Raw genomic sequence first — 19,727 nt, forward strand, 5'->3', positions numbered from 1 at the left:
GTTAGTTTAGAATAGATAGGTATAGATTAGTTTAGTTTAGGTTAGGTTAGGGCCCTGCTGAAAGAGTCTACCTTGACGTGGTTGCAGGCTTACAAATCTTTTGGTCAAAGAGTGCGGCGACAGAGAAAAGTATGTGTGTATTCGGCCCATGGAAGAAGGGGGGGGTCGGGGGGGAAGGGGTGCGTGGGGGGCCCAATAGGATTGCTCAGTAAGGGGCCCAGAAATTTCTGATGGCGGCCCTGCCCCCCCCTTCAGGATTCCCAGTATCTGAGGCAAATTCACTGCCGAGATACCAAGAAAAACAAGTTTCTTCTATTTTCCCCCACAAATCAGCCAAATCCTGCCATTTTGGGGCAATATTATAGCTTGATGTGACAAATCATCACGAAAGCTGTTCCAAATTACATTACATTACATTACACTAGTGATTTCTATTCCGCCATTACCTTGCGGTTCAAGGCAGATTACATCCAAACTAAAAACAAGAATTACATTCAAAATCTGAAGGAATAGAATAAGCGATGACATAATTTTTTTTTTTTTTTAAGGTAATAAAAATGTCGGGTAAAAGAGTTACCAATGGGAAGTAGAAGTCTTTAGGAGATAGGAATAGGGTGAATTATGGGGTTTTAGATAACGTTTGGTAAATAGAAGAATATTCAAGAGTATTAAGGGTGTTGGATGTTGGGTTGGGATTGGTCATGCTAGATAGATTTTATGTATTCTCTAAATGGTGTCAAAACACTTCAGTGCCATTGAACATATTCAACTGGCTTGCTGACTGCTGCTCATATACCACACTTCTTACCTAATTCCCGGGCTGCACTACTCAGGCAAGACTGCATACGCTTCTCCAGCTCATTCATCTTCTCTCTCAGCTCCATCAGGTTTGGATCAAAGGACGCTTTCACCAGAAATTCATGGTTTTCAACCTAGGAATAAAAAACAAGTACTAAGCCTAATTAATAAACAAAGACACAATCAAATACAGTTTGCTTACTAATTTATATAATTTTGAAAAACTACAGGAGACCGAATAACTCAGTGGGGTGGTCCAGGCTTAAAAAGCCATTCTATTGGAAGTCACTCATTTCAATTTGGTTCAAGTTGGTATTGACTGAACACGAAGCTACTAAGTAGTAGATTTAAAGCAAACCGGAGAAAACATTTCTTCAGACAACATGTAATCGGTTCGGAGGATGATCGGCCACGAGGTTAGTGAATCGGGTCGGTACACGATCGGTGGGCTTAGTGAACCTACAATAAATTCTACAATGTTCTTCTCCCTTAGAAATCTTAGGTGCATGCCAAATGCTTTCTTTTTTTCATTTTTGAATTCTTTATTGATTTTCAAACTACAAATGCGCAATAAATGAATCACATATATGTACATTAATAATAAGCGCAACAAAACTTACAAATATTACTGCAACAAAGAAATTTCCCCCGCCCATCTAATAAACTAATAAATCAAAACCTTCATGAAACCATTCACAAAATCCCGGAACCAATTCCATTCCCTTCTCTTACACCCCCCCCCCCTCTCCCTCAGGATGTGTATGTTTACTTGTCTATACAATAAAATTAGATTATTCCTCTTTACAATGGCTCCCAAACATCCATAAAATTCTTAAATCGTCCCTGTTGTATGGCCATGCAACGCTCCATTGTATTTGTCTAACACAGGGATTCCCATCAGAATGTGTGGTTCAACCTATCCCAGTTTTTCCAATCTTTTTTAAATAAGCTGCATGGCAACCCCTTGAAACCCCTTTCTTGAAATTACAGCCCTTGTTTCTTCACTTTCATCTTATTCCCCCCATATTCCAGAATGAAGAGGCTTCCTATATGTTAATGCCCTGAGGTATTTAAATATCCCTATCATATTACCCATGTGCATCTTCCTTCCAAAGGATATACAGTATATATATATTAAGATCCTCAGGTCTGTTAACATATGCTTTATGAATAAAACCACTGACTATTTTAACTATCTGCCTCCCTCTGACCTCAAGTGGAGGCTCCATAACTGTACACAGGACAGCAACATAGCAAGGGAAGACATCCTCCTCCCCCTCCCCCTCACGTAATTCTTCAAATCTTCACCAGCAGCGAGCATCTCCTCCTACCTAAACTGTATCCATGGCATCCTATTTGTTTGTCTTGTATGCTTAGATTGTAAGCTCATGCGAGCAGGGACTGTCTTCTTTGTGACTCTGTACAGCGCTGCGTACGTTTACTAGCGCCGTAGAAATAATTAGCAGTAATGCCGGCTGCTCAAGTTGGTCTCAGCTCTTCCTCTGAAATCACTTTCTGGTCCCGCAAGATTCTTCTCGCTGCCGGCAGAGATGTGAAGAGGTGGACAAGAAGAGAGATGTCAGCGCCCCCCACCAAAACTGCACTCAGGACGGTTTGCTCCCCTCGCTACGCCACTGAGAGAACTCCAAATGAGGGCAGCAACCAGATAATGAGCTCTTTCTTCTAAAGGCTCCAGGGCGACCCATCAAAAGCGCACAGGACTTTGACGCGACGACTATCCCGTGGCGACATTTGCATGCAGGAGAAATGCACACCACCACTTCCACCATTCCTGTTAGCGCTCTGAGGGGGTGTGGGGGAGGGTAACCCCCATGCTACACTTAGAAGTGTTTGTGCTGCTTTTGGGGGGGCATGAGGGGGGAAACTCCCACACACACACTACACTGAAAACTCCTGTTCTCCTTCCCATTTTCACCCTTCAGTAGTTTTCAGTGTAGTGGGGAGTTTTTTTCCCCACACACACACACCCACGGCAGTACGAACACTTCTAAGTGCGCTAACAGAAACGTTGGAAGTGGCAGCGCGCATTTGTCCTGCCACTGGATTGTCGACGTGCCAAAGTCCTGCACATTTTAGCTAAATCCAGTTGAGTGAGGCCTTGCTTCCTTTTCAGAAACTCCACAACCATAGCTGTTCACAGTAGTTTATGGATAATTTTCTCCACTTGGTTTGATATTTTAGACATGTTTTTGTTATGTTTTAGGATCTTATTTGGGAAGGGTGGTATGTTAGACACTTAGATAAATAAATTAAGTTGTAGACTTAGGCCCTGATTCTACAAAGTGCGTCCCGATTTTAGGCAGCTGTAGGCGTCCTACAGCTGTCTAATCAGCCAATCGGGATGCACATTTTTTTAAAAAAGGCTCCCCAGGCAGGCCGCCTATATTGAAGGCGTCTCCGGGAGCCTAGGGAGGCCCGCAAGACGCCTAAGCTCGCCTAAGGGCCTTAGGCAAACCTAGGTGGCCCTACGCGTCTCCCTAGTAGAGGAAGAGACGCTTAAAATGTAGGCCAGCAAAATGCTGGTCTACATTGTAAGTAGACACGGCCGCTATACTTATGGCAGCAAGGGATCTCCCTGCTGCAATAAGAATAGCGGCGGCGGCCGCCTGTCCCATCGCCGGGAGGAGGATGCCCAATCCTTCTGCCGGAACCCCCCTCCCCTCCAAACTGTTAATCGTCGGCAGGAGGATGCCCAATCCTCCTGCCGGAACCCCCCTGGAACCCTCCTCCCCCCCCAAACTGGTAATCGCCGGCAGGAGGATGTCCAATCCTCCTGCTGGAAAGCCCGACGAACCCCCTCCAAACTAACCTCCCTCCCCCAACTAACTTTTAAATGTTGGTCGGCTGGAAGGGTCTTGCTGCCGTCCAGCCGACAGGCCCTCCTCGTGGAAATGAGACGGGCCCGCCCCTTCCCGGCCCATCCCCGCTAAATCTAAGGCCTGATTGGCCCAGGCTCTAGAAGCCTGGACCAATCAGGCCTTAGGCATAGCGGGCCGCCCATCCCCACTAATCCTAAGGCCTGATTGGCCCAGGTGCCTAGCCGACCAACATTTAAAGGTTAGTTGGGGGAGGGAGGTTAGTTTGGGGGGGGGTCGTCAGGTCGTCGGGCTTTCCGGCAGGAGGATTAGGCATCCTCCTGCCGACGATTACCAGTTTGGGGGGGAGGGGGGTTCCAGGGAGGATCCGGCAGGAGGATTAGGCATCCTCCTGCCGACGATTACCAGTTTGGGGGGAGAGGGGTTCCAGGGGGGTTCCGGCAGGAGGATTGGGCATCCTCCTGCCGACGATTACCAGTTTGGGGGGGAGGGGGGTTCCAGGGGGGTTCCGGCAGAAGGATTGGGCATCCTCCTGCCGGCGATGGGACAGGCGGCCGCGGCCGCTATACTTATTGCAGCAGGGAGATCCCTTGCTGCCATAAGTATAGTGGCCGCGTCTAATTTAACCCGATTCTCTAACCGGCGTCTGTACCATGGACACCAGTTACAGAATCGGGGTTTAGTGTAGGACCGATTCTGTATAGGACACCTCTCCTGGGCGTCCTATACAGAATCAGGGCCATAATGCATACAAGACTCATGTATATTCATTATAGAGGCAGCTGTGAGATATGATTGAAGTCTACAAAATCCTGAGTGGAGTAGAACAGGTATAAGTGGATCGATTTTTCACTCCTTCAAAAATTACAAAGACTAGGGGACACTCGATGGAGTTACAGGGAAATATTTTTAAAACCAATAGAAGGGAAAAAAAACCATTTTCACTTAGAAAATAGTTAAGCTCTGGAACGCGTTGCCAGAGGTTGCGGTAAAAGCGGAGAGCGCAGCTGGTTTTAAGAAAGATTTGGACAATTTCCTGGAGGAAAAGTCCATAGTCCGTTATTGAGAAAGACATGGGGGGGGAATGTTGCTACTCCTTGGGGATTCCGCATGGAGTGTTGCTACTATTTGAGGTTCCAGAATCTTGCTACTCTGAGAATCTGAAATGTTGCTACTCTTTGTTTTTTGTTTTTTTTTGCCAGGTACTAGTGACTGCGACTGGCCACTGTGAGGACGGGGTACTGGACTAGCTGGACCACTGATCTGACTCAGTAAGGCTATTCTTATGTTCTCAGACCAATTAAGTGTGCCTCTAGGAGAAGGCTGGTTGGGCAATGGGCATATCCCCGCTTGCATTTTAGAACTGGGCCCAACAGAACTGTGGACTGAATGCTACTGTGATTCACTCTGTAATGGACGGTGTCATCACCGTACTTGAATCAAGCAAGCACGGTATTCTAATGCCTCATTTAGGCCCTCTTTTACTAAGCCGTGGTAGAGGTTTCAGATCTTTTCCAGATAAGCCCCGCCAAAAAGTTAACCCCCGCCACCCAAAAAAAATTATAAAAAAGAGGCGCGATCTCACGCCCCCTTGTCGGAGCCCTTAAAAAAATGGTCGACAGTTTATCCTATTTTTTTTATAATGTTAAGTTTCATATCCTCTTTTTTATCATCTTTTTTGGGTGCTCCGATGGGGGGGCGTGAGGGGGAACCCCCCCACTTTACTTTATACACATCGCGCTGCGTTGTGGGGTCGTTGTGCTGAGAACTTCACTGGTTAAGGTTGCGTGCGCTGGCAAAAGGTGGCGGGGCTTAACTTTCGGCGCGTCCACTTTTTCCATTAGTGGCAGGGCTTATCTGGAAAAGATCCGAGGTTTCTACCGGGGCGCTGAATATTCCAATGCTCATGGGAATTCTATGAGCTTAGGAGTAGCATCGGAGCATTTAGCATGCAGCTTAGTAAAAGGGAAGGGGGCTGGTTGCAAAAAGGTCTTGTTTTAGTTTTTAGTTGGTTTGGGTTTTTTTTTTTTTTAAGTATCTTCAAAAATATGGGGATCCCCCAGGGTGCAATTTAATCGCCTCTGCTGTTAATTTGTAGTAAAAGCCATTAGGCAATGTTATTAGACACTGGCTTTTCCTTTTTTCTCTCTGATATCCAGCTTTATGCTGTTCTTAAATCATAGCTAAGGTTTGCCACCGATATTATTAATGCTGGTCTTCCAGCTACCTTGAAATGGACCGCGGCTATCTAGCTTAAAATAAATCCAGACAAGACAGATCTCTCATAGTTTCCTCAGTTTCCAGTCTATTCTTTTCAGATTGATGGCTGCAGTGAAAGTGTACACACATAAGCCGAGGATTATTATGGAAGCAGGTTTCACTCTGAGAGAGAAGTCACTAATGTGAAATAGGGTAGGGGTTTTGCTATTTAATGCGTGTTAAACAGCAAAGTGTGCATGATTTGCTTTTAAGCGGCAAAAATATCACAGCAGGGTAACCAACTGTTCTAGAGGTCTGCACGGGAACGGGGATCGCGGGGGTCCCGCGGGAATCCCCCCCTAACCCACGGGACTCCCACAGGGACCCCCCTCTGGCCCACGGGACTCCCACGGGGACCCCCCTCTAGTCAACGGGACTCCCACGGGGATGGAAGGCTTTGGAAGCTGGGTTCGTCCATATAATATAATGGACACGTCAGCCATAGTAAAAGTGGGGGTTTATAAGTTAATTACCTGAACAAAAACCAAAAAAGGGTTCCACCAAAGAGATTCCACAAGGAAAACAGCAGCACAAGCACAAAAGAAACTGTGGAATTGATGATCATGTCAGAAGTAATTGCTGTTTTTAATGGGGACGGGCGGGGATGGAGATAATTCCTTGCGGGGATGGGTGGGGACGGAGAGGATCCTGGCGGGGATGGAGAGGATCTGGCAGGGACGGGCGGGGATGGATGGGATTTCTGTCCCCGCGCAACTCTCTAAACTGTTCAAGTGCCTTTATTGATAAACAAAAAAAGGACCCACACGGGCCCTGTTTTGGTATGATGCCCGCGTCGGAGGTCTACAAAAATAGTTATAACAGCAGCAAAGTAGTCGGTAAGCACTTTTTGAGTGTGGTTGTATATAGGGTTGCCAGATTTTCCAATCAGAAAATCTGGACCCCTAGACCTGCCCCCCAGGCCCGCCCAGTTCTGCCCTAATCCTGCTCTAGCCCCACCCCCGCTGCTACTCTTGTCAGGCAGGAAGTCCGCGCATGTGTGGATGGCAAGCGATGACATCACGCGCACGCATGCGTGCGACGTCTTTGTGCGACATTCGCGCATGCGCAGACTTCCTCCCTGCCTGATCCAATTTGAGGAGGCTTTTCAAAACCTGGACAAAGTACTGGGTTTTGAAAAGCCATCTGGACCCCCGAACATGTCCTCAAAAGGAGGGAAATCTGGACGTCTGGTAACCCTAGTTGTATAACTACAAAAGGGAAGTCTAAAAGTCCCAATCCCTTTCCCCTTCAAATGCAATTCAAATACAGAAAAGCTGCAGGAGGAGACAAAATGGCCGACATTCCTGCCTAAGGCATCAATGCCGTGTTTGGGAGTGCGCCAATACAGACATGGGCTCTCCCTTCTGAAGTTTGAAAATGCTTTTATTGCTATTATGATTTGATAATGTTTGTTTCTGATATTGTATTATTTTTCCCGGGGGGATGGAAAGTTTATGTTTGCCCATTGTTAGTATCATATATTTAGCGACTAAAGGGCGACCAGGATAATATGTATGTAACCAATGTGTAAACCGCATAGTTTTACGCGGCATATAAATGGTTAAATAAACAAACGGTTCTTTATAGGGTGCCAGCAGTTGTACTCAACTAGTGGCTCCTGCAGGCCATGCAGGAAAGGGTGGTGAACTTGTGGAACAGATTCCTTGTGGAGGTGGTGGAGATGAAAACAGTATCTGAATTCAAGAGAGCTTGGGACAAGTACATAGAATCTCTAATGGAGTGAAAGGGAGATTAGATAGCATGGATGGGTATACTGAATAGGCTATTCGTATATGGTCTCGTATATGGCCTTCATTTTCCTATGGCCAAGGTATCCTATCTTTCCTTCAGAAGCTGTGAGCATTGCAGGAGGCAGCAGCAGGAGGCTATCAAACTCCTTGAAGGGAGCAAGACTAAGGCAACTGGTGTTGGAACCAACAAGGGATCAGGCAATCCTAGACCTAATACTTACCAATGGAGAAAGTGTCACAGAGGTCTCGGTGGGCGACACATTAGCCTCCAGCGACCACAACATGGTATGGTTCAATCTCAGGAAAAGTTTCACTAAATCTACCACACTGACCAAGGTCCTTAAATTCAAGGACACAAACTTCAAAGACATGGGGAACTTCGTTCACCAGGCGCTACAAAGCCAAGCAGAAACCGATAACGTGGAAGAAATGTGGTCAACTATGAAAGCCACCATACAGGAAGCAACAAACCGCTATGTTAAATCGGTAAGTAAACGGAGTAGGAACAATAAGCCACAGTGGTTCTCTGCGGAGATCTCGGACCTCATCAAGGAGAAGAAAAAAGCATTCATCTCTTACAAACAATCAGGGAAACAGGAGTCCAGGGAAATCTTTCTGGCCAAGTCAAAAGCAGTCAAAACAGCAGTTAGGGAGGCCAAACTCCGCATGGAGGAGTCTTTAGCAAGGAACATAAAGAAAGGAGATAAATCCTTTTTCAGGTATATCAGTGACAGGAACAAGAACTCAGGTGGGATAGTACGCCTCAGGAAACCAGAGGGAGACTATGCAGAAACGGACTCGGAAAAAGCCCAACTGTTAAATGAATACTTCTGCTCAGTCTTCACCCGCGAGGCGCCGGGACTTGGTCCTCAGCTGCAGACAAGGGTTGACTCAGCTGATCCGTTTAGTAATTTCGAGTTTACGCCCAGCAGTGTCTACTGCGAGCTGTCAAAGCTCAAGGTTAACAAGGCAATGGAGCCTGACAACCTACACCCCAGGGTGCTCAGGGAGTTGTGTGATGTCTTGGCGGAACCGCTATCCGCGCTCTTCAATCTCTCCCTTAGTACAGGTAACGTCCCGTTGGACTGGAAAATGGCTAACGTCATTCCACTTCATAAGAAAGGCTCCAAGATGGAGACAGCAAACTACAGACCGCTGAGTCTCACATCAATAGTGAGCAAACTAATGGAAACTCTAATCAAACGCCAATTGGATACGATCATGAACGAGGAGAATCTACGGGATCCCCGTCAACATGGATTTACTAAGGGGAGATCCTGCCAATCCAACCTGATCGGCTTCTTTGACTGGGTGACGAGAAAGCTGGATGTTGGAGAGTCCCTGGACATCGTATACCTGGACTTCAGCAAAGCATTCGATAGCGTACCACACCGCAGGTTGCTGAGCAAGATGAGTTCTATAGGATTGGGCGACACGTTGACGAAATGGATTGGGAACTGGCTCGAGGGTAGGCTTCAGAGGGTAGTGGTGAATGGCACCCCCTCCGAAACGACAGAGGTGATCAGTGGAGTGCCACAGGGCTTCGTCCTGGGCCCGATCCTGTTCAACATCTACATAAGAGACTTGGAAGAAGGGCTCCGAGGTAAAATATCATTATTTGCTGATGACGCTAAACTAAGCAATGTAGTGGCCAAGAGTACAACAGACAAAAATTCAATGCCCGACAACATGATGCACGACCTACTACTACTGGAGCGCTGGTCTAGGTCCTGGCAACTCAGCTTCAATGCCAAAAAATGCAAAGTCATGCACCTGGGCAGCCAAAATCCATGCAAGACTTACACCCTAAATGGCGAGATCCTAACAAGAACTGAAGCAGAACGTGACCTAGGGGTGATCGTCAGTGAGGACATGAAGGCTGCCAATCAAGTGGAGCAAGCTTCCTCCAAAGCAAGGCAAATCATAGGTTGCATACGAAGGAGTTTCGTCAGCCGTAAGCCTGAAGTCATTATGCCATTGTATAGATCCATGGTGAGACCACACCTGGAGTACTGTGTGCAATTTTGGAGGCCGCATTACCGAAAAGATGTGCTGAGACTAGAGTTGGTCCAGAAAATGGCCACCCGGATGATCGCGGGTCTCAAGGATCTCCCGTACGAGGAAAGGCTGGATAAGTTACAGCTCTACTCACTCGAGGAACGCAGAGAGAGGGGAGACCTGATCGAGACGTTCAAGTATCTCACGGGTCGCATCGAAGTGGAAGAAGATATCTTCCTTCTCAAGGGTCCCACGGCAACCAGAGGGCACCCGTGGAAAATCAGGGGAGGGAAACTGCACAGTGACACCAGGCAATTCTTTTTCACTGAAAGAGTGGTTGACCGCTGGAATAATCTTCCACTTCAGGTCACTGAGGCCAGCAGCGTGCCTGATTTTAAGGCCAAATGGGATAGACACGTGGGATCTATTCACTGAGTTAGGTGGGGAAGGGTCATTGCGGTGGGCAGACTAGATGGGCCTTGGCCCTTATCTGCCGTCTATTTCTATGTTTCTATCTATAGTTAGACCATGAGCCTGCTAGGACAGATAGGGAAAATGCTTAGAGTACCCGATTACTAGTCAATGCATTGTAAACCCCTTTGATATCTGTGGAAGAAAGGCAGTATATCAGTGGTCTCAAACTCGCGGCCCACCAGATACTATTTTGAGGCCCTCGGTATGTTTAGCATAATCACAAAAGTGAAATAAAACAGTTTCTTGATTATATGTCTCTTTAGCTATAAATGATAATATTATTCTTAAGACTTAGCCAAAAGGAAAGATTTATAAACTATAAAGAGTTTTACCTCATGCAAAATTGTCATTTCTTTAATAAGACATTAACTATTTTTTTCTGAGGCCTACTGAAAGATCACTTGGACACACAAAGTTAGAGGCGTGAAGAAAGTACAAGAGGTTTATTACAGCATGCCGGACTTTAGTATAGTAAACAGCCTGCTTACTAGAGTGTTAGAATCAGGAAATGCACGGACTTTTATGCCCTTTTCACTAAACATATGCAAACTAATACATGCAAAAACTACAACTTCTCATTTGTTACTTCTATAACTTTTCTACAATTATTATTGGTCCTACGCCAGCACTTATGATAGGTTCAGGGCTACAACTTATAGTCCTATAGGAAACTAGCTCATTTCTCTGCTTATCTAAATCTTACAGTTCTAAATGTTACATGTACAGGAGGGTAGGGTACATCATGGCTCAAACTCTTATCTATTTAGCTTACAATGTGGTAAGGTAGGGACATACATTTTAGGCAGATGAGGTCAGTAGATTGTACACTGTTTTCAGCTATGTAGGCCAGAGCAATATTTTAAACAACAGTTAACCATTTCATGACCCCACACTACAAATCCAAAATGTGGCCCTGCAAATTTCTTAAAATGTTAAAACCAGGAATTATTTGGACATCTGAATTTCATATCAAAAACCTCTCTGACAACATAACTACAAAGAACAGTAAAGACAAAACTGGAGTAACTGTAAGATTCCCCACCTCTAAAGCACCTCCTCAAGGGGAGAAAAGCCACACAGAAAACCCATCCTCTTTAGAAGCCAAAGAGAACCTAGTAGAATGCTAAAAGCGCTTGTCTTATTAAAACTGACCCTTAGTTTCAAAGCAATAAATGTTGCTCCAGTTACAGAAACACAAGATATAAACTTGGCTTCAGTCCGCATTGTGACATGTGAAGGTACAATCCATTTTGAAAGAGCAAATCCTGTTTGTCTGTCTGTCTTGATTGATTAGATTGTGAGCTCATTCAAGCAGGGACTGTCTCCTTCGTGACTCTAGAAATAATTAATAATAATAGTAGTAGCTAGTAGTAGTAAATATAAAATCAAGATGGGAAGTCTAGTATTAAAAAAAATAATAATAATAAATCAAGCACTTTCCTTATATTTCATGAATCATATTATCTTTTTGGCTCTATGGCATAAAACTACTACTATAGCGCTACCAGATGTACGCAGCACTGTACAGAGTCACAAAGAAGACAGTCCCTGCTCAAAAGAGCTTACAATCTAAACAGACAAACAGGATGTCATGGATACAGTTAAGGGGAATGGTTAATCTAATGGCTGGGTTGGAGGGCTGAGGGAAGTACAGGACAATCAAGCCATTGTGACATCACTAATGAGGTTGGTTCTTATTGGTGGAATGAGGCATTATGACATCACAATCTCAGCTCTGCTTCCCAAACACTGCAACTCTTCACACTACTACTACTACTACTACTATGAATAATTTCTATAGCGCTACCAGACATATGCAGCGCTGTACAGAGTCACAAAGAAGACAGTCCCTGCTCAAAAGAGCTTACAATCTAAACAGACAAACAGGATGTCATGGATACAGTTAAGGGGAATGGTTAATCTAATGGCTGGGTTGGAGGGCTGAGGGAAGTACAGGACAATCAAGCCATTGTGACATCACTAATGAGGTTGGTTCTTATTGGTGGAATGAGGCATTATGACATCACAATCTCAGCTCTGCTTCCCAAACACTGCAACTCTTCACACTACTACTACTACTACTACTATGAATAATTTCTATAGCGCTACCAGACATATGCAGCGCTGTACAGAGTCACAAAGAAGACAGTCCCTGCTCAAAAGAGCTTACAATCTAAACAGACAAACAGGATGTCATGGATACAGTTAAGGGGAATGGTTAATCTAATGGCTGGGTTGGAGGGCTGAGGGAAGTACAGGACAATCAAGCCATTGTGACATCACTAATGAGGTTGGTTCTTATTGGTGGAATGAGGCATTATGACATCACAATCTCAGCTCTGCTTCCCAAACACTGCAACTCTTCACACTACTACTACTACTACTACTATGAATAATTTCTATAGCGCTACCAGACATATGCAGCGCTGTACAGAGTCACAAAGAAGACAGTCCCTGCTCAAAAGAGCTTACAATCTAAACAGACAAACAGGATGTCATGGATACAGTTAAGGGGAATGGTTAATCTAATGGCTGGGTTGGAGGGCTGAGGGAAGTACAGGACAATCAAGCCATTGTGACATCACTAATGAGGTTGGTTCTTATTGGTGGAATGAGGCATTATGACATCACAATCTCAGCTCTGCTTCCCAAACACTGCAACTCTTCACACTACTACTACTACTACTACTATGAATAATTTCTATAGCGCTACCAGACATATGCAGCGCTGTACAGAGTCACAAAGAAGACAGTCCCTGCTCAAAAGAGCTTACAATCTAAACAGACAAACAGGATGTCATGGATACAGTTAAGGGGAATGGTTAATCTAATGGCTGGGTTGGAGGGCTGAGGGAAGTACAGGACAATCAAGCCATTGTGACATCACTAATGAGGTTGGTTCTTATTGGTGGAATGAGGCATTATGACATCACAATCTCAGCTCTGCTTCCCAAACACTGCAACTCTTCACACTACTACTACTACTACTATGAATAATTTCTATAGCGCTACCAGACATATGCAGAGCTGTACAGAGTCACAAAGAAGACAGTCCCTGCTCAAAAGAGCTTACAATCTAAACAGACAAACAGGATGTCATGAATACAGTTAAGGGGAACGGTGAATCTGCTGGTTGGGTTGGAGGGCAGAGGGAAGTACAGGACAATCAAGCCATTGTGACATCACTAATGAGGTTGGCTCTTATTGGTGGAATGAAGCATTAAGAAATCTCACGAGGCACACTAGCGTGCCACGACACACAGTTTGCGATACACCGCTCTACACATTAGTTTCATGTTGCAGCTTTCTCTCCTGTGAAGGTCATTTGTGGCTGTAACTCCATGACCGTGGCCAAATAAACTTGCGAGACCCCCCCCTGGAGGTGCAGAATAATGAGGCACCTATAAGAGTCCACCTAGATGCTACCTCAAACGTACTGTAGGCCTTATGACTTCATTTGGGGTTCTGACCCACAAGTTTGGGGAGCTTTACAAGACTACCTCCTATTCAACATGCAGTATTTATGATTTAAATCTTTTTACTGTTGAACAAAGAAGCAAACAATGACAATACAGAATGAAGGCCAGTCCAGCGACTGGTTCAACAAAACCTTTGGTTACATTTTCTCCCCCCAACCCCCCTCCTTAACCAATCCCGCTACCATTTCAATTCCTATGAGGCCCCATCCCCTTCCCTACCTCCCCTCCCAGTCTACCCTTCCTCACCCAAAACAACATAATCATGACAAATTCCCTACTACGAGATTAGTCATAACTACAATTATTTATTCAATAACAGACTTTGCCCTTTTGGGTATAATGTAAAGACTGCAAGTATGGATCTAAATGCTCAGAAATAAAAGTTTTCTTTTCCAAGTCCTTCAGGCATCTCTAGCCTCGCAGCTCGCCAACTGATGCAACCGACTGCACTAGTGCCAAAAGGCCGGGGGATCCGCGACAGTCCAACAATGTAAAATACATTTACGTGCAAGTACCGTATTTCCCCATATATAGGCCGCGGCCTATACATGGGTTTTACAAACCCGTTTATGAGGCGTGGCCTAGTTATATGGGACGGCCTATATAAAAAACTTTAAAATCATCCCCCCCACCCCCGGTACCTTTTTAGGAAGCCCCCTCGCTGGCGCCCGGCTAGGGTCTCAAGCAGTGCAGAGCAGCCACGATCTCTTTGGCATCCTGCCTTGCCACCGCACCGCTTGCTGAGTGGCTGAGGTCAGTTCTCGCGACATTCAGCTGCCGGTGCGGGGGGCAGGCCGGATGCCCAAGAGATCGCGGCTGCCCTGCACCGCTGGAGACCCGAGCCACGTGCCAGCAAGGGGGCTTCCCAAAAAGGTACCGAGGGGGGGGGGATAAATGTAAAAGGCAGGGGAGGTACCGGAAGATAAGCCGCAGCTAATACCATGGGGCAGCTTATCCTCCGTTTTTTAAACATAGATCCGCCATTTTCTGCGGCATATACACGGGTGCAGCCTATGCAGAGGGGCGGTCTATATGTGGGGAAATACGGTAAGCACATTTTACGACAGAGCGTCCAGGGTCCCCTGTCCATACGTCCATTTGCCGCGGGCAGGTCTAGCGCCAACTGAGACGCAGTGCCCTGTATCAATCTGCCCAGCAGAGCAGACATGCCGCGCACAATACATTTCCAGACCCGCTTGATGGCGGGGCGGAGCCAAAGGTGTTGCAACATGCGGTATTTTAAGACCTCTTTTTCCAGCACCTCAAAATAGTGTCAAAATATTGCCACCAGCCAAAATGTATAACCATTCATTATCTTGAGAAGATAAAAACACATTTGGATACTGCAGAAGATTCCTTGCTGTTTGCTGCATTCATATGTGATTTACTGTCCTAGTAAGTTATTGCATTTTGAATGATTTCACCATGCAACGTACATATGATTTTCTGAAGTCAGAAATGGTGCAATAAATCACACGGTGGTTACTGCAGTTGAATGTACACTATGAATGCATTTGTTGCCTGGTTTCTTAACACATTTTCTGGGTGCAGCCTAATAATATGTCAAAGAGCTGTAGCAGCTGAAAGATTTCTTAAGTACTTTAGACAAGCAAGACTATTTTCAGTATGTCAATATTTGGTCCTACGAACTGTGAACACCAGCAATGAAAAATACTGTTTTTGTCTGGGTTTTCAAAAGCTTCATTCCCCTTAAGCAATGGAGGTTTTGCCCCCATGTTTCCATTCCCTCTCATCTCAGTTCACATGATATTCTGAAGTGAAGCCAACAGTGGTTTGTAACTAGGCCCTGGCTTCAGCTGTGTACATTCAAGGCACTGCTGCTTACTGCACAGAGCTTATATAATGGAATCTAGAAAAAACCCCAAAAAACAAACAAGCCAGACAAAGCAAGTCACAACAAAAAAGGAACCAAGATGTGGCACTTCCAAAACAGGAAAGCACAGCAGGAATCAAACAAAAGGCCCCATCAAAGGAATAGTCTTGTGAAGAGTATCGGAGGGGCTTTCGTATCAGGCTCTTATGGAGGCTCTCTCTGCTAGACAGGCTTGAATCAGGACACACAAGGGACTGATTTATCTTTATCAATGCTTTGTGTGCCCTAAATATTTTTTTTTTTAATAGAGTTCAAAGATGCAGGCTCAGAAAAAGTATTAGATTCCATTCAAAACAAGTCCAAAGTACCTGCATATAAAGTACATATAAAACCGCTTTGATTGAACCCAGAGAAAGGCGGTGTATCAAATCCATGGCTCTTTACCCCTTTATACATAACGCTTCCAGGCATTGAAAGCATCAGGGAAACACGCTGAAGAACAAAAGGTGCTCTGATTCAACTGCTAGCACTGCTTTCCAGCAACGTCAGTTCGATATGGTATAAGTTGCAGCTTCATCTTTACTCAGTAAATTAAAAAAAAAAAAAAAAAAAAAAACCCAAAACAAAACAGAAAAGAGATTCTCCCTCAAAACAATAGGCCTTCAAATGCTCAGTTTAGGAAAGGGTTAAATTGAACCATAAGACTTAAAAATCTACCAAAACAGCAGGAAGGAAGGAGGAAAAGCCTCAGCTGCCAATCTGTTGCAAAATATAGATCTGCAGACAGATTATGACTTAGTGAGAAACCTCTTTGGCATAAAAACCTCCTTCTTAAAAGACCTGATTTTAAATAATGTGTGTGTAATTGTTCTTCTTATATGTTCAATCTTAGGTGTAATAAAAGTCAGTAAACAAAGTCCCTTCAGTGACCCGTTCCAGTCACAGCAAATATTCAGTTCCGTTCTTGTTCAAAATTCTCCCGCCGACGATGGCCAGACAGTATCCTTTTTCCAACAATGGCCAATCCAGGTCGCAAGTACCTGGCAAGATCCCAAAGAGTAAAGCAGATTTTATGCTGCTTAAGCAATGGTTGTTGTTTTTTTTTTTTAACAAGTCCGTTTTAATAATAGGTTATAGACTTGTCTTTTATGAGATGATCCAACCCCTTTTTTTAAACCCTGCTAAGCTATTTGCTTTTACCACATTTTCCGGCAATGAATTTCAGAGTTTAATTACGGGATCCGGAAGGTTCGCCCCCCACATTTCGCCCCCAGCAATTCGCCCTTCACATTTCGCCCCCCACATTTCGCCCCCAGACACATTTCGCCCCCACACATTTCGCCCCCCGGATGTTTTGCCCCCACACATTTCGCCCCCGCACATTTCGCCCCCGCACATTTCGCCCCTGATTATGTGTACTGTACATTTCGCCCCTGAGCATTCCTCCGTTCTCTCTCTCTCACTCTAACTTTGTCTCCCTTCCCACCTCCCCTTTCTGCGTCTAAGATAGGGTCGGCAACATACAGCTTGTGAGCCACATGTCCCATGCCCCCCCCTCCTCCCCCTGAGACCTATCAAAGTACCTAGCAGTCCAGCATTGATCTTTGTGGCAGGAGCATGGCCCTCTCGCTCCTGCCTTCCCAAATGGCTGCCATGACCTTTCGCAGCTGCTCACGGCACTTCCTGTTAATACCATTAGCTGCTGCAAGAGGACAACAGCCATTTTAGAAGGCAGAAGTGAGAGTGCTGTACTCCTACCATGAAGGCCCCCCCCCCCCCCCACTGGATCCAGTACCTAGTTAGGCCCTGGGGGGGAGACCCTTTCCGACTCTCTCTGGCTCCCCGGCTCTCCAGTGCATCGCGCCCTGCCCGGGGCCGGAGCAGGGCGGCTGGGAGACAGCGACGCGGCCGCCAGGGTCGGAAACCCCAATCCCCCCTCCCACACAGCCGGGCCGCCCATGGAGGGGAAGGACGCATTTGCAGGGCTCTACCTCGGCCACTGTGGTGCAGGGTTCACGGCCCCCACCTCCCACAAAGTGAGGGCGGCGTGGGGTTTTAGAAGGCAGAAGTGAGAGGGCTGTACTCCTACCATGAAGGCCCCCCCCCCCCCACTGGATCCAGTACCTAGTTAGGCCCTGGGGGGGAGACCCTTTCCGACTGTCCTGCCAGCCCTGCAGCCCTGAAATCAACCTGCTCTCTAGAAGGCAGAAGTGAGAGGGCTGTACTCCTACCATGAAGGCCCCCCCCCCCCCACTGGATCCAGTACCTAGTTAGGCCCTGGGGGGGAGACCCTTTCCGACTGTCCTGCCAGCCCTGCAGCCCTGAAATCAACCTGCTCTCTAGAAGGCAGAAGTGAGAGGGCTGTACTCCTACCATGAAGGCCCCCCCCCCCCCCCACTGGATCCAGTACCTAGTTAGGCCCTGGGGGGGAGACCCTTTCCGACTGTCCTGCCAGCCCTGCAGCCCTGAAATCAACCTGCTCTCTGCCTCCCCCAACTCTCTCTCTGGCTCCCCGGCTCTCCAGTGCATCGCGCCCTGCCCGGGGCCGGAGCAGGGCGGCTGGGAGACAGCGACGCGGCCGCCAGGGTCGGAAACCCCAATCCCCCCTCCCACACAGCCGGGCCGCCCATGGAGGGGAAGGACGCATTTGCAGGGCTCTACCTCGGCCACTGTGGTGCAGGGTTCACGGCCCCCACCTCCCACAAAGTGAGGGCGGCGTGGGGTGGATTTTACACCACTGTACCAGGTTGCTTAGAACAGTCAAAGAGGCAAAGGATTCTCTCTTCCTTCCTCCTGCCTCTATCGCAAGCCCTTACATCTCCAGAGTAGGAAACCGCAGGTGCTCGGCTTACATGAGACGCCAGCCACGCTGAGCAGATGAGACGGCGGCAGCCACACCACCCCTTCCCACCCGGCGATAAGGTACTGGGCCTCCGGCGACGCACAACCCCTCCCTCCCGTGGCGTGTGCGGCGGCCCTCCCGCAGGAACCAAGGGAGCGTCTCGGCGGGCTCTGGCAGGCCGCGGCTCAACAAGGGAGGCGAAACTTCCGTGAACCTTTAATTACACATTGAGTGAAGAAATATTTTCTCCAGTTTTCTCTTAGCAGCTTCACTGCATGCCCCTTACTCCTACTGCAGTATTTCTGGAAAGAGTAAACTAAGTTGATATTCAGTGCTGGCTGTATACATTTATAGTGGCTAAAGATAGATCAGCTATTTACGTGGCCTGATCTAGCCACCAAACCTAGCTGGCCAACGCTTTAAATTTCACCTATAGATGGATAAGTCACACAATATAGCCAGCTATCCACTAGCCGCTAAGCGCCAATATTCAGCAGCCATTGCACACTGAACACTAGCTCTTAGCCAGCTAAGTGCTATCCAACCAGCCAGGAGCTGTTTCTGGGGTTAGTGCTGAATAGTAGACCTCACCACTGTTTTAGTTCAATCAGACATTAAAACCCAACCTAATGCACAGATCTTTTCTATACTTCCATATAATTTCAAATGAGTCATATTGAAATATAATAAAGACTAGTATTTCTTTAGGTCACAGGTGTCAAACTCAAGGCCCACCTGGCCGTTTTATGAGGCCCGAGGTGCGATGCGGCATTTTTAATGCCACTCCTGGTGTTATCTTCTGGCCGGCTCCCTCCTTCTCACAACATCAGAGGGAATGCTTCTGGATGAGGCGCGGGACGCGTGAGGAGCTGCCGCCCATGGCTTTGTGCACACTGCGGCTGTGAGGAGGAGGGAGCTAACCAGAAGATAACGCCGCATCGCACCACGGGCCGCATAAAATGGCCAGGCAGGAGCCAATCAGAAGGTAAGACACCCGCCGGAGGGAGGCACCTGGTTGATGCATAGCATGGAGGGAAGGAGACAACAAAGGTAGGGGGAATGATTTTATTTTCAATTTAGTATAGTGGTACTTCGGTTTATGAGTGCACCGGTTTGCGAGTGTTTTGCAAGACGAGTAAAACACTCAGCAAACTTTTGTCTCATAAACCGAGCACTGCCCCGATAAACGAGCACTCAGCAATGGTGGCCCAGGGGTGAGTACCTGCCTGCGGGTGCTGCACAGCGTTTCGAAAGCGGTGCCTTCCTTGCCTCGGGGTCCCCATGCGGCTGCCCTCCTGCTTCGGCGATGCCTCTGCCGTCCGTCAGCGCTCTCCCGGCTCCCATCTAAACTGGCCGCCATCCTGAACGAGCATGCGCGACTTCACCTCTCTCCTCTCCTAAGTCAGACGTTGCCCGACAACAGCTCACCACGTACAAGTCCTGCGTGCTTGTACG

The 19,727-nt window shown here is 46.9% G+C and overlaps 1 protein-coding gene across 1 annotated transcript in view; it reads right to left on the reverse strand.

Moving 5' to 3' along the window:
- Window positions 1–19,727, reverse strand: part of MSH2 (mutS homolog 2) — a 259,559-nt gene that overhangs the window by 92,222 nt on the left and 147,610 nt on the right. The window contains exon 9 of the mRNA XM_033936364.1: window positions 809–932. Coding sequence (XP_033792255.1) covers window positions 809–932 — 124 coding nt within the window. The remainder of the gene's footprint in view (window positions 1–808; window positions 933–19,727) is intronic.

The sequence above is a fragment of the Geotrypetes seraphini genome, chromosome 3 (assembly GCF_902459505.1).
Source record: "Geotrypetes seraphini chromosome 3, aGeoSer1.1, whole genome shotgun sequence".
NCBI classification, from domain to species: Eukaryota; Metazoa; Chordata; class Amphibia; order Gymnophiona; family Dermophiidae; genus Geotrypetes; species Geotrypetes seraphini.